Genomic DNA, 14675 nt, shown 5'->3' with positions numbered 1-14675 from the left:
TTTTCACATTGTTCCAAAACTTCTTTGAAGCAGAAGGTGACTGTGATTGTGCACCGTGCTAAGGACTTTACAAATATTATCTAAATTGATCCTCATAACAACCCTGTGAGATAGATGTTTTTATTATTCTCATTTTACACTTGAGAAAAGTGAAGTAGGTAGCTGTGAAGTCACATGCTAGTAACTTGGGGGGTGGGGAATGGGAGTATGTATGCTATTTGCCATGGGAACTTACTCACCTGCTCCATAGCTTCCCCATAGTGTGTTTTACTTCTGCATTCCTCAGTGTATAGATCAAGGGGTTGAGCAAAGGTGTTCCAATGGTATAAAATACAGACACCAACTTATTCACAGGGAAGATAATTGGGGGTCGAGTGTATATGAAAATACAAGGAACAAAGAATATTATGACCACAATTATGTGGGAGGTACAGGTGGACAAGGCTTTACACTTCCCTTCTGCACTATGATTTCTTAGTGAATAAAGGATAAAAACATAGGAAGATATTAGAATTGCAAAGCTCCTCATGCATATGATCCCACTATTAGAAATAACCAATAAGTTTATGACATATGTATCAGTGCAGGCCAATCTCAGCAAAGGCTGCACATCACAAAAATAGTGATCAATCACATTGGGACCACAGAATGGTAAACTGAAGGCAAGGAAAGTCTGAGTGACAGAACGTAGAAAAGACCCCACCCAGGCCAATATGACTAAAATCCCACACATCTTCTGGTTCATGATGACTGTATAGTGCAGAGGCTTACAGATGGCCACACAGCGGTTATAGGCCATCAGGATAAGGGCCAAGATTTCCATGCATCCAAAGGAATGCATTCCAAAGAGTTGGGTCATGCACTCATCAAAGGAGATAGTCTGCTTTTTAGAGAGGTTGTCTACAATCAGTTTGGGAGCTGTAGTACTAGAGAAACAGGAGTCTGCAAAAGACAAGTAGGTCAGGAAGAAATACATGGGTGTCCCAAGTGTGGGACTCGTTTTGATGGTCAAAATGATGAGCAGATTTCCAAACACAGTTGCAGTATAAAAAACCAAGAAGATGGCAAATACTATCTTCTGTTTCACTGGGTCTTGTGTCAGTCCAAGGAGAATGAATTCAGTCACATTGTTTTTCATTTCTATGTCTTTAATGAAAATGGGAAGGAAATAGATGAGAACTAATCACTACTTAAATAGAGGAAAGTAGAATTAGAAAAACAGACCAGGGGATCCTGTGTCCTACTGTGTCATTGTCTGTTCTCAAGTATTTTAGTGTTACTTGTATCCTTTAAATAATGCTTGGAATATTACAAAGAACATACATTTCCCACAATCTATTGTGATCCACTCTAAACATGTCTTGAGCTTGCTTATGAAAGAATAAATTTCTATGTACATATCATTTAATTAATACTTGCTGAAAACTGGCATTCTACCTGCTTATCTCCTATTGTCCTTCTAGATTCAGTCGTTTTTTCCTCTTGTTACAATATTTCAGTTTTAATTGATAAGAAATTTTCCCTTTCATCAGAACTAAATAAATATCTTCATAGCTTGTAATAGTTGTTTACACTTCTGATCTGTGGAGTAAATTAGGAGTCAGGAATCTCCCTTCCATATGACCATTCTTCAAATACTTCAAGATGTGACCATGTTTTCCATAAATATTTTATTTTAATAAAACGCATTTCCACTCATTTAAACCATAAAATAGAATATAATATGTAGTGTACTCACCTTCCTCATTGTCAGTCTATGGAAGTCTTACTGCTTGTAAATATCCTTTCTAAAACGTAGCACATTGAACTGGGCAGAATACCTCAGATATGCTCTGATAAGGTCAAAGCACAATGTGAGTATCACAATCCTTATATTGATATTACGTCTTCTGTAATTCAGCAAAAATTTCAATATATATAGGTATATATGTACAAGTGCATGCATGTGTGTATATATGCATATATGTATATATACACACATATATGTCTGTGAAGCAAGTGTGATTAGCATATATACACACGTGTGTATAGATATATGCACATATGTATGACATCTATTCACAGATAGATTAACTTGGAATATATCATCATTTTCCTTCTGTTCATCTATCACTGTAGTGACCATATCAAAAAAGGAAATAAGATTAGTTACATGTGAATTATTCCTACTCAAATTCGTTGTTTTCTGTTGATAGATGTCTTGGGAATGATCACAAATCGTTCAGTAACAATACGTTTCATATATTCTCTCCAAGAATTCAAGTCAACCTCTTTAGTTACATTTCAAGAAACTATCAATCCTTTTGAGAAAATCGTTGGGTTTTTTTCATCCAAAAAAGAAATGGGATAATATTAGTAGTTTATGTTCACAAGTTCACTTTTTACTGAAAGGAGAAAGAAAACCTCACATATCTAGACTGGACAGGCAAATTTCTGGTTGGAATTTCTTATTTTGCAGGTAAGGACACTGAGCAGAAAGAAATTTTAAGTGATTTTCCCAAGGTTATGTAGGTAGTAATTGAAAAAGCCAAGATTCAAATTTATGACTTCTGACTCTAAATTCAGCACTCTTATCAATTCACTCTTGTTTCTTCCAAGTAAAATCATTAGTAAATACAAACGATTAATCGCCAATAGATTTGAACTGGCAGTTTTCCAAAAAAGAAAAAAAAATGATTTCCATGTATATGAAAAATGTTCTCAATAACTATTGAATGGAGAAATGCAAACTAAACCGACTTTTAAATGCCATTTGACACCTAAAATATTAGCTAAATAATTAAAGAGGAAAGTGAAAAATATTGGAGGGGATATGGAAAAGTTGGGACTTTATTTCATTGTTGGTGGAATTGTGAACAGACACATCCATATTAGAGAGCTATCTGAAATTATGCCCAAAGAATTATTAAACTGCCTATATACTTTCACCCAGAAATACCACTGCTAGATCTTTTTCTGAAGATGACTAAAGAAAAGAAAAAGGACCCACATGTCTAAAATGTTTATAGCGGTTTCTTTGTGGTGGCAAGAAATTGGAAATTTTGGGAACGCCTGTCATTTGGGGAATGGCTGAACAAGTTCTGGCATATGATTGTGATGGAATATTACTCTGCTAGGCAAGTGATGAGCTTGATGATTTTAGAAAAAACGGAAATATTTGCATAAAATGTTGAAGAGTAAAATTAGCAAAACCAAGAGAATATTGTATGAAGTAACAGCAATATTGATTTAAGAATGTCTTTGAGCATAAAGTCATTTTGACTATTATGAAAACAAATGCATTAACTGTAAAGGAAGTATAAAGATTCTCTGTGCCTCTGGAGAAAGAACTAGGAATATAGCATGTATGTATGCATGCACGCATTCAGGTGTGTGTGTGTACCTATATATGTACATATACTCTCATATGCGCACACATAAACAATCCATATATGTATATATTATGTGTTGTAAATGTAAGTATACATCTATCTATCTATCTATATCTATCTGTCTATCTATCTATCTATCTATCTATCTATCTATTATCTATCTATATATACATATATATGTCTAATGGTAGTCATCTGTAGTTTAGGGAAGGAAAGGACATAAGCAAAACACTGAAATTTGCATAATAATTTCATTACTTATTTCAAAGGAATAAAAAGTTGAACTGAGTAAATTTACAGTGTCGTGTGCAATCATCTTTTTTATACTATGTTATGGAAATGCTTTTTTCTTCTGTAAATCAAAAACTCAAATATTTAAAATATATATGCCAAATAATATATTGAGAATCACTATAATGCCTCTCAGTTATCCATATGATTATATTCACACTAATTAGATGCACTGGTTATCACTGAGACTGTATGTACTGGGAAAAAAGGAAGGTTAATGGCACTGAAAGAAAGGAAGATTCAAATAACCTCCGATATCAGCACATAAGGGCAGCGAGGTGATGCAGCTGATAAAGCACCAGTCCTGTAATCAGGAAGACTAAACTTCTTGAGTTCAAATTTGGCCTCCGACACAAGCTGTTTGACCCTGGGCAAGTCACTTAACTCTGTTTTCCTCAATTCCTCATCTGCAAAATGAGCTGGAAAAGCAATGGAAAACCAGTCCATTATTTTGTCAAGAAAATCCCAAGTAGAGTCACTAAGAGGTGGATAAAAAAACTTGGAAAAATAACAATAAAACCAAATCACAATTACAACACCTTTACTCCCTTTTCTAAATTAATTTGTGATACTAATTAAAAAATAAGACAGAAAAGTAGAATTATAATATTTCAGATTTAGAAGGAACTTTAATCTATGGCCCCTAGCTCTATTAACTCCTTCAGCAAAGAAGCAACAAGTGTTTATCTAAGATTTTCTTAAAGATCTTCACCAATGCCATTGAGGATTGGGGTAGAGGAAGACTTTGTTTTCCATTCCAAATACGCATAACTGAAATTGTTAGGAATCTTTCTTTTCCTAGTTATCTTTTTTCTAATTATCTGGTTATTATACTTTCCTTCTCTCTTCCCTTTCTTATACTTCATGCTTTTTCTCCTTCCCTCCTTCCCTTCCTTTCTCCCTCCCTCCCTTCCTTCCTTTGGTTATGCATAATTTTCAAGCTCTAAATGTTATGAAATTGAAGACAATTGCTGTTAGATTACAAAAACCGGTGAAGGTTATAGAGAAAGGGGCAAAATCGTGGTGACCACCACTAAACTACAGATTGAGAGTTATTTGAATGTGACCCACGCAGGACATATTTGAGATATATAATAAATCTCTTATATCACAACATTATATAGCTCCTTAAAATATTTTCTAAGGAAAACCAACAATTTGGCCTAGAAAGACCTAAAATAATGCCTAAGGAAAAAATCCCAAGATTTCGATGGCCACATATCTTTAAAAAGGAGCATCAGACTATGATTTTCAAAGAATAGGTGATGGAGGCAATGTGCAAACTCCCATGTAACCAAAGCCTTGCACTACAGAACTGCCACTACTTTACTGAGACTAGCGTCTCCTTAGCAGGTTTCAATCTCATGCCTTCTGCTACAGTGCATTGCAGCAACAGTTTCCCCATACTTGCATCATCCTGACTTCACTACCTTACCATATCTTCCTTTCAGGAGAGAATTGGGCTGTTTCTATTGCTTTACTTGTGCCCTTGCTTCCTAATACTTTGTCAAATGATGCAGATTATATCTCACTCAGAACAACCTAGAGTTTTTTGGCATGGAACCATTTAATATCAGGTTGTGTTGTGAGAATTGCACACTCTAATAACAAAAAACAATAACAATAATTGTGTCAATGGACTGGTTGACAATGGGATAATTGGTTGCAATGGAAACCTATTTTTCTTCTCACTGTGTCCTTCTCTGAAACCTTTTCCTCCTCTCTTCATTTCCATTTTCTCTATACTGTATTTCAATAATCAGAATATGACGATATTTTTTAAAAAAATGTCTTAGTTGTGATGTTATCTTAATAATAATACTTCTTGCTCTTCATTTCAAAATATGTGCAGTAGGATTTTCTCTTTCTCCAAGAAAAATAAAATCAGTTAGTGATTCATTTTGTATTTCCCTAGATTATAAGTCTTGGTGCTATTACTCATTTTGATAAGAGAGAGAAAAACAGACAGATAGAGAAAGGGAGGCGGAGATGTGAGTCTTTTTAAGGATTTGCATCTATTTTCAGAATCGTGATTTTTATTGCATAAAATAAAATGCTGAAAACTAGAAAGGAAACCAAATATATTGAATTAATAGTCATCAAAACATTGAAAACAAGTTTCCAAATACCAGGTCAATAAATAATTACTCAGAGATGAGGCTTATCCAAGTTATAAGATCCAGAAGGATGGAGATTATAAAATATGTGTTAATAAGCAAAATTCATGTCGTCCAGCAAACAGAACAATCCCTTCAGACAATTCATGTGCTTATGTGCAGTGATTCCTTCTCCTTGAATCTGTGTTGCTTAGACGACAATTAACAGAGGTACTTTGATGGTTTATTTGAATTGTCCTGCTTTAAGTATCCCTCTTTCAGCAAACAGGAAATGATCAGGCTAATTACGAAACATATCTTTTTCTAGACTCCTCAATAGGGACAGTTTAAGAGGCTCCTGCCTTTGAAAGTAAAAGAATCAAGGACTCCTTGACTTCCAGCTCTTGGAATTTTCCAAGGACAAAGGAACAACTTGGCTTGAAGCATCTACTTATTCAGTGATTCTAATCTTCCATCTTAAGCTCTGCTTTTCCCTAAAAAATGACCAATATGACTCTCTGAACTACTTTTATATTGAGTATCATATTTTATGATCCCAGAACGGCATCTCAGCCTCCAAGGAAATAAGAGAACTCTGTCAGATGAGGGTTGACATTCCAAGTTCATCTGACGATGTTCAGGACAAGAGAAAATATCTCTAGTCAATTAAAGTGAGTCTTCCACAGCGCAAAGCTATGGTTCATTTGGGAAATAGGAGGCGGATTATTTAATTCATTTTCCCTTCCTTTCTTGAGAGTGAAAAGTCATTTCACATGATTGTTACACAGATCAAAGGAGAATGAAGTGGGTCATAGTGGAAAGCTGCCAGTGCCAGGATTTCATCACCATAGTACCCACGGGATTTTGACAGGATTACTACCTGGGGAACATTGAATTGTCAGCTTATCTTGTAATGACTCAAATATAATTGGTTTCCAATAAATTCTACGTGTTTCTTATTTGTGTGTTTTCTTGAGATGTCATTAATAACTTTCATTAGACTTTAAATGACATTGAAAACTTTAAGAATGATAATTCTAGGTCCTGGTTAACCTGGTTAACCCCCTCAAGCATGTGGAGGAAATGACTGGGTCACTGACTCTTCTAACATAAATGTGAAAAATTTCCCATCATCTTCTTCAGTGCCATTTTCCTTGTCATTGCCCTGTGGCCACAACTACAATATTATTCTGTTACCACCCAAGCATCACAAAATGTTAGAATAGGATGAGATCTTGGAGATCACATGGCTTAGCTTCCTCACTTAACTGAAGGAAAATCTTGGTCCACACAAGTTTAGTGACTCATCTAAAACTGTGATTTGTAAAAGATGGAACAGTTCAGGAGTAAATTAGAAGCCATTTCTTGCAAACTACATCGAGGTATACTGTTTCCTTCTTGATAGAAGAAAAAAAGTTATTTGCTTTAAGATTTTCCTTTATGACTATATAACTTTCCATATTAACTCTCTTTTACAATTTTCTTGAACTTTCAGATGGAATGACTAACCATTTTTTTTATTTTTTATGTACCTGGGATACAATGAGTTATTTTACACACAAGATCTTGGTTTGCATAAACTTAATATCTTCCTTCAAGCAAAGAATTTTGTTCTGCTTAAAGTGAGTGACCAATAAATCATTGTTGATGGATGAATTCTTTTCAGATTGAGGATATTCACACCATCTTATCATTTGAAACCCCACAAAACATAGTCCTCACCAAGTCTTCTAATACCATTGGACATTATTACCCTTCCAATTCTCTGTGATCCAAAGAAACTAGGCTTTTCTCTGTTCATAACAAATGATGTTCTCCTCTTCATCCCCTGTCCAAACTTTTGCATTGGTCATCTCATTTTTTTTAATGAACTGCGTCATAGAATCCTTCTGAACTCATATACTATCATCTGGATAAATTTTCGGAACTCTCAAAAGCTAGTGTCCTCCCATCCAATCTACCATAATTGATTGATTCAATATTTTAGAGACCTATGATTTAATTAGCCTGGTATCTGCTTCCTAGAACTAGCTTACAGTTGTTGATGTTTTGTTTTGTTTTTTAAATTTCATTTAAATGTAGTTCAGTTAGTGGGGGAAAAAATCACTGTCCTGCTATAATACAGTTATTATGTTATGTGGGTCATTCAGTGTCAGGCAATTCATCAAGGGATCTTAAGTAAATCTTCTCTATCTTTGTAAGATCTGACAGCATATGGTTTATTGGCATAGACTGAGAGAATCTAGGGTTATGCAGAATCATCTACATAAGACAGTGAGTTATTAGAAATTATCTTGTGTTTTCTTAAAACCCTCTTCTAATAAGGGGCTGTTAGCATTTTCACTTTTAGTGCAATAGTTATGATTTTCATGCAATGGGGAAATTGAATTTTCATTTAATTGCTAAATTTTTCACAGCTGCTGACATGATCTAAATTTGGAAGAAAAAAATGACAGTAGAAATAGTTCAGTCTCAGATCTGATTTCCTAAAGCACCTGTAATTCTTCATTTCTCAAGGTGCACATGTTGAGGAGACACCTCCCCTTAATTTTAGAAGTGTATGGGTCTTCAGCGCAATCTTGATGTGATATTTGTATGAAAAGGAATAATCCAATTACTAATGATGACTACAATGAGAAACTGTAGAAAGCAGAAAGTTGAGAGACGCAGAATACCTGTGGCTCTTAAATAGAATAAGTACTTAATAAAAGTTACTTCACTGATGCTGTCATATTATGTCAGTTTATCAAAAGGGGAACTAAAAGTCAAATGAACTTTTCTTTTAAAAATAAATCAACCTTGATATAATAGTAGGCCTTTGTAAAAATGAAGTATTGTTTACATGAAAAAACTTCTCTCTCTCCTGCTACAGTTTACAGTGAAAAAATCTTGTAACAAAGATGGACAGTAATAAGAAGTAAATTCTAACATTGATGTGTCAAAAAATATCTATTTCAATCAGTACTTGTTTCATCAATTCTTTGTCCAAAGGTGATTTTTATCATCAGTCTCCTGGAATCTTGTCATTGCTTTAAGAAGAGATTTCAGTCTAACAAAGTTCTTTATCATTGCAATATTTGTTTTGTAATTTTTTTGTTCTGATCACCTCTCTCTCCATCCTAGAGTTCTTGGCAAGTTTCTCTGATACTGTGCTATTTATCCTTTCGTCCATCACAAAATTTTTCCATTCTGCAGTATTTTTAGTCGTTTTCCAATTGTGGACACTCTTTTAGAACTGAATACTTCACCTTCACCAAAACAGCTATTACCCAGCAATATCGCTTCTAGGACTGTATACCAAAGACATCATAAAAATGGGAAAAGGTCCCGTAAGTACAAAAATATTTATAGCAGCTCTCTTTGCTGTGGTATAGAACTGGAAATTGAGGGGATTTCCATCAATTGGGGAATGGCTGAACAAGTTGTCATATATGAATGTAATATATTACTTTTGTGCTAAAAGAAATGATAAACAGGAGGACTTCAGAGACTCCTGGAAGGACTTATGTGAACTGATGCTGTGTGAAATGAGCAGAAACAGGAGAACATTCTACACAGTAACAGCCACAGTGCTAGGACTGTTTATGGTAGACCGAGCTCTTCACAACAATGCAAGGACCTAAAATATTCCCAAAGGACTTTTGAGGCAAAATGGCATCCACATCCAGAGAAAGAACTATGGAATTGGAACACAAGATGAAACAGAATATTTTCTCCTGTGGTGTGTTTTGTTTTGTTTATCTCATGGTTTCTCCTATTCATTTTAATTCTTATATGTAGCATAACTAATATGTGAATATGGCTGATGAGAATGTATGTGCAGAACCTCATATAAGATTGCATGTCATCTTGGGGGAGGAGAGTGGGAGAAAATACAAGATTTGTGGAAATGATTGGAGAAAACTGAAAACAAATAAATTAATTTTAAAAACAGCTATTATAAATATTTTTGTATCATATACAAAAACATTTACTTTTTCTTTGAACAAATTGAAGTATGCCTCTACCAGTGATGTTGTATCAAAAAAGGGTAAGCATGTTTTAAGAACTTTTAGGACCTAAATCCAAATTGATTTCCAGAACTGCTAGATTTACTCACTATTGCAATAAAATGTCAATTAACATATCTGTTTTCAACAACTCTATTAAAGTATTTATCTCTTTTTTTTTTCTTGAAACTATGTCAATCTGTTGGTTTTGCAGTGGAGCTTAAAAGCTTTGTTGTTACGGTTGTTGTTTTAAATTTACATGTCTCTTATTGTTGGTGATTTGTGCCCTTTCTTAATAAGGCTATTTTTAGCTTGAATTTCTTTCTCTGGAACATCCTGTTCAAATCCTTTTGACCACGTATCAATTGGGGCATACTTCTTAAATTATCCACATTTGACTCATATGCATTTTTTCTGACATGTATCAAAAAAAAGTCTGTAATTATTTTTCTATTATTTTAAACTTCCTTTTCAGGGAAAAATCAGTCTAAAAATAGTCATATAGAAATAATGGCACAAGCCTCCAATAGTAAGAGATATGAAAATTTAATAACAAAATAAAATATCTCAGTCTCCACTGCAAAACCAACAGGTTGGGCAAAGCTGACGAAAAGGGAAAAAGCAATGCTTGAGAGGCTGGTGAGATAAAAACTTCAAGAATCTTAAGGGGAAAAGATGAAAAAAAAATTGAGATAAAGAAGGCAACATGATGGAATATAACTTAAAGGAGAAAAGTCAAAGTGATGATGACAGAGTCTGAAAGTGTCAGTATAAAGAAGTATGTCAATTATGGTCAAGTCATCATGTTTTAAAAGGTATGAGAAAAGGAATATCGATCCTTGCATAAAGGACCAATTCTTTTTATCCTTCAGTGAGAACAAAAAGATGGAAGTAATGTGAGAACAATGCTTGAAAGATAAAATGGAAGTTGGTAACACAAGAAAAGCATTCCCCTTGGCATAGTGAAAGAGAGGCTACAGGAAGAACAAAACAGGGGAAGGGATAGAGGAGGGCGATTATAAAACTATCTGCCATTGAATTTATAATTAAAACTTATCTAGCTTTGTAGCATTTCACAGAGCATATGTTTTATTGGCATCAGTTGTGAGAAACCAAGATTATGCAGAACTATTCATGTAGTGCAATGAGTTAATAGAGGCAAAATTCAGTCTTCTCAATCACTCCTCTCTAACAAACTGCTCTTAGAAAAGCTTTTTCATTATTATTATTATTATTATTATTATTATTATTATTATTAGAATTCGTACTTTTAGTTCAATAACTTTTTATTCTGTAGTAAAATTAAATTTTAAATGTGTTCTATAAAATGTTCAAAATAGCTGACCTTGGCTAAAATGTAGAAGAAAATACAAACCTGAGTTCATCAGATTTGATAGCTTGCAACATTTCCCTCTCTTAGTTACTCAGAGTCCAAATGGTATGAAAAAACACCTCAATTTATTTTAGAGTTATGTGGGACTTCATTATAATTCTAAGGTAACAAAGCTATGAAAGGGGGGATATATCTGACTACAACTGATGAGCACAACTGGATATTGTATAAGGCAGTATTTGAAAAATTTAAGAATGGTTTGGGTTTGGAATACAGTAGGTATTTATTAAAAATTAGTTGATCTGTGCCTTTACTCTGTAACATTTTAATATGAGGGAAACAATAATCTTTAAAAGATGAATAAATATGAGCATGACATTAGTCTTTAAAAATTAAGTATATTTGTTTCATTTAGCAAAAAATTCATCTTGCCTTCTTTCCCACACCATTGGAGAAACCTTGAAACAAATATACATCATGAAACAAAACAAATTCCTGCAATAATCTATTTATCATTCTGCACACTGAGTTCACCACATTTATGCCCAAAGGTTGGTACTGTGTTTCATCATTATTCCTCTGAAATCACTGATGTTCATTGCACTGACCAGAGAATTTGATTTGAAGTCACTTTGTCATTGTAATGTTATTTTTTTATTACCGGGCTGTTTTCATTGTACAAATTGTCCTCTTGTTTCCAATCAGCTCACCCTGTATCAATTTATAATAGCCCTTTCAGATTTCTGAAACTGTCCTTTTCATTTCCTGTACACAATACAGTTTCATTCCAATTATATAGTATGATATTTTATACACCCACCAATTGTTGGATACATACCCTTTTAGTTTATAGTCTCTTGCCACCATAAAAGAGCTGTCATGTATTATGTAGGCATAAATTCACATATACACACTTTTTTTGTAGAAAAACACACATGTGTATGTGTGTCCTTTTCCATTTTATTTGATCAACAGGGCACAAATTGCAAAAGACTCTTTCTAGGAAAAGAGTAAAAATATTTTAATAACTCCCAAATTTATATCCAGAATGACTGAACCAGTACACAATTCTACCAAAAAGTAATTAGTGTAACTTTTCTTCCCCTGTCCTTCCTGCATGTTTTATTTGCTATCTTTGTCAAATTTTGTCCTTCTGAAGAGAGTGGGCTTGCTTAACTCTCAGAGTTATTTTGTGTCCTTAAATATTGCTGATTTGGAGCAGTTTTTTTTTTCTTATCAGTATTGATAGTTTGGATTGCTTCCTCTGAAAATTGCCATTATTTTTTCATTATTTATTATTTGGGGGATAATTATCATTAATATAAATTTAAGAAAGTTCCTTATATATCTGTACTATTACCACTACTACTAGAATAGTAATAGTACTATTACCACAATATGGTAGTATAGTGCTATAACTGCAGTATCATTATGCTGCTGCTGCTGCTGATAACATTTAGAGACTATCTAGTATATTGTGTAAAACGTTTTATAAATATTATTTCATTTAATCCTCAAAATAATCCTTGGAGATAACTATTATTATTCCATTTTTTTCTGATAAGGAAACTGAAGAAAACACAGATTAAGGTAGAAAGTATCAGGTCTTTCTGAATCTAGGCTGTATCACCAAGGCACTATCCACACCACTGATGGTAAATGGAAAGATCTTTCTCATTCATTAATAGGCCCATAAGATTTGCTTAAATCACCTTGAAGCCTGAATCACTGGTGGTGACTATAAATATTCCAGTGTTGTTGGCAATCAAAAATATAAAAGATTTTATATATACAAGGCAGAAGAAAAACAATTATTTAGACATTAGAAAGCCAAATCCCTGAACCAAAAATCCAAATTCGTCATGGTGACCAAAAAGTTAATAAAAATGATCCCCACAGGGAGCAAAGTAATTCCAAAGTCTCCCCCCCCCCCCCCCCCCCCGCCCTCAGCCAGGGCCTTTTCACAAGCAAAAACTCACAAGCCTGAACCTTGTCTCACCTGCCTCTGCTGTCTCTCTTCTCACCTGACCAGGCTCACTCACTTCCTCCTGGTTCCACTCCACCTGTCCTGTTCCTTCTGTTCAGCAAACTCCCCCCACGACACGTGACTTAGGTTTCCAGGTGATTTAAGCAAATTATAGGGGCCTATTAATGAATAAGAAAGATCTTTCCCTTTAAATTACTATTACATTCGACCCAAAGATCTTGCCTATTCATTACATCTGTCGGTAGGGCAATGGGTATTAACAGAACTTTAACAAGGATAACAGAAAAAAAACATATATATATACATATATATATATATATCTCAATACCTTACCGAACTTGGGTCCGTAGAACTCCACAACAGTATAATGGAGATCACACAAAATGAGAAGTAAAGCAATATTTTAGAGTTGGGCTTGAACACAAGTATCCCATCATTCCCCCTCAGCAAATGGAGCTCAAAATCTTGGGGCAAGGGGTGAAGCTTTCTTCTTTCATAACTCTTTCCTGCTGAGTGTGGGCATAAAGCTGTCTCTGCTCCAAGAGATCCCATTCGAGAGATCAGTTTTTCAGCTGACTTCACATCCAGAGATGATGCATCACCATCATAGATAAGGGATGACATCTGGCTTAAGCAATTAGGCACCTGCAGGTGGAGACTACTAAGCGTATAGAAAACAAATTTAGCAAACAAATGTAACAGACAAAAAGTCAAAAAGAAAGGAGGAGAGCAGACCAGGGGGCAGAGTACTGACCAGCATAGATCACAGACCAGCGCAGAGCAGAAGGGAAAGGACTCAGAACAGGTTTCAGGGCACCACCGTCAGCAGTTCCCAGATTCCTCAACCCACAAACGCCACAGCTTCAAAGGTCAGTGGGAGGGCTCATTCACCCAGGAAAGGGGAGAATGGTCTCGACCTCCAGGCAGCAGGCACTACACCCGCAGGTGACATTGTCAGAAGCCTCCACCTAGAACCCCTGGGGGAATTAAAGAGCTGATCAAATCGCAGCCCTGAGTGGCAGCCCTGGGAGACCTCAGCCTAAAGCCCCTGGAGGAATTGAGCCACTGATCAGATTCTCAGCCCTGAGCTCCACCCAGGAATGAGGAGGAACCCTGGCAATGGAGCTGGACGCTATTGTGGTGAGGGAATTCAATTGCAGATTCTGGGCAGAAAAGTTTTTGGTTGCTCCCAGACCAGTGAGCAGGTCAGAAGAGAAGTAAACACCTCTCCCTTGATTGTGCTGCCTTAGAGGAACTGAGAACTTGCAGTTCCTCAGAATATACCCTCCTCTCGACAAAGGTCTCGAAAGTCAAGTAACTGGATGGGAAAATACCCAAAACAGGGAGAAAAAAAAGACTATAGAAGGTTACTTTCTTGGTGAACAGGTAGTTTCTCCCATTTTTTCGGATGAAGAACAAAGTACAGCATCAGAGGAAGTCAAGGCTTCTGCATCGAAAACCTCCAAAACAAATATGCAAGGTAGAGATAGCCAATACATCCTTCTGCAATCATAATACAATAAAACTTATGCCTAATAGAAGGCCATAGAAACATAAACCAAAAACTAATTGGAAACTAAACAATCCAATCATAAAAAAATGAGTGGG

The 14675-nt window shown here is 35.1% G+C and overlaps 1 protein-coding gene across 1 annotated transcript; it reads right to left on the bottom strand.

Moving 5' to 3' along the window:
* Positions 1–235: 235 nt before the first annotated feature.
* On the bottom strand, positions 236–1138 carry LOC140516627 (olfactory receptor 4C11-like). Its single transcript, XM_072627629.1, has one exon. It carries the CDS (start codon positions 1136–1138, stop codon positions 236–238), a length of 903 nt encoding a protein of 300 aa, XP_072483730.1.
* Positions 1139–14675: the final 13537 nt, after the last annotated feature.

The sequence above is a fragment of the Notamacropus eugenii genome, chromosome Y (genome assembly GCF_028372415.1).
Source record: "Notamacropus eugenii isolate mMacEug1 chromosome Y, mMacEug1.pri_v2, whole genome shotgun sequence".
Lineage (NCBI taxonomy): Eukaryota > Metazoa > Chordata > Mammalia > Diprotodontia > Macropodidae > Notamacropus > Notamacropus eugenii.
This window is presented reverse-complemented; position numbering and strand designations above follow the sequence as displayed.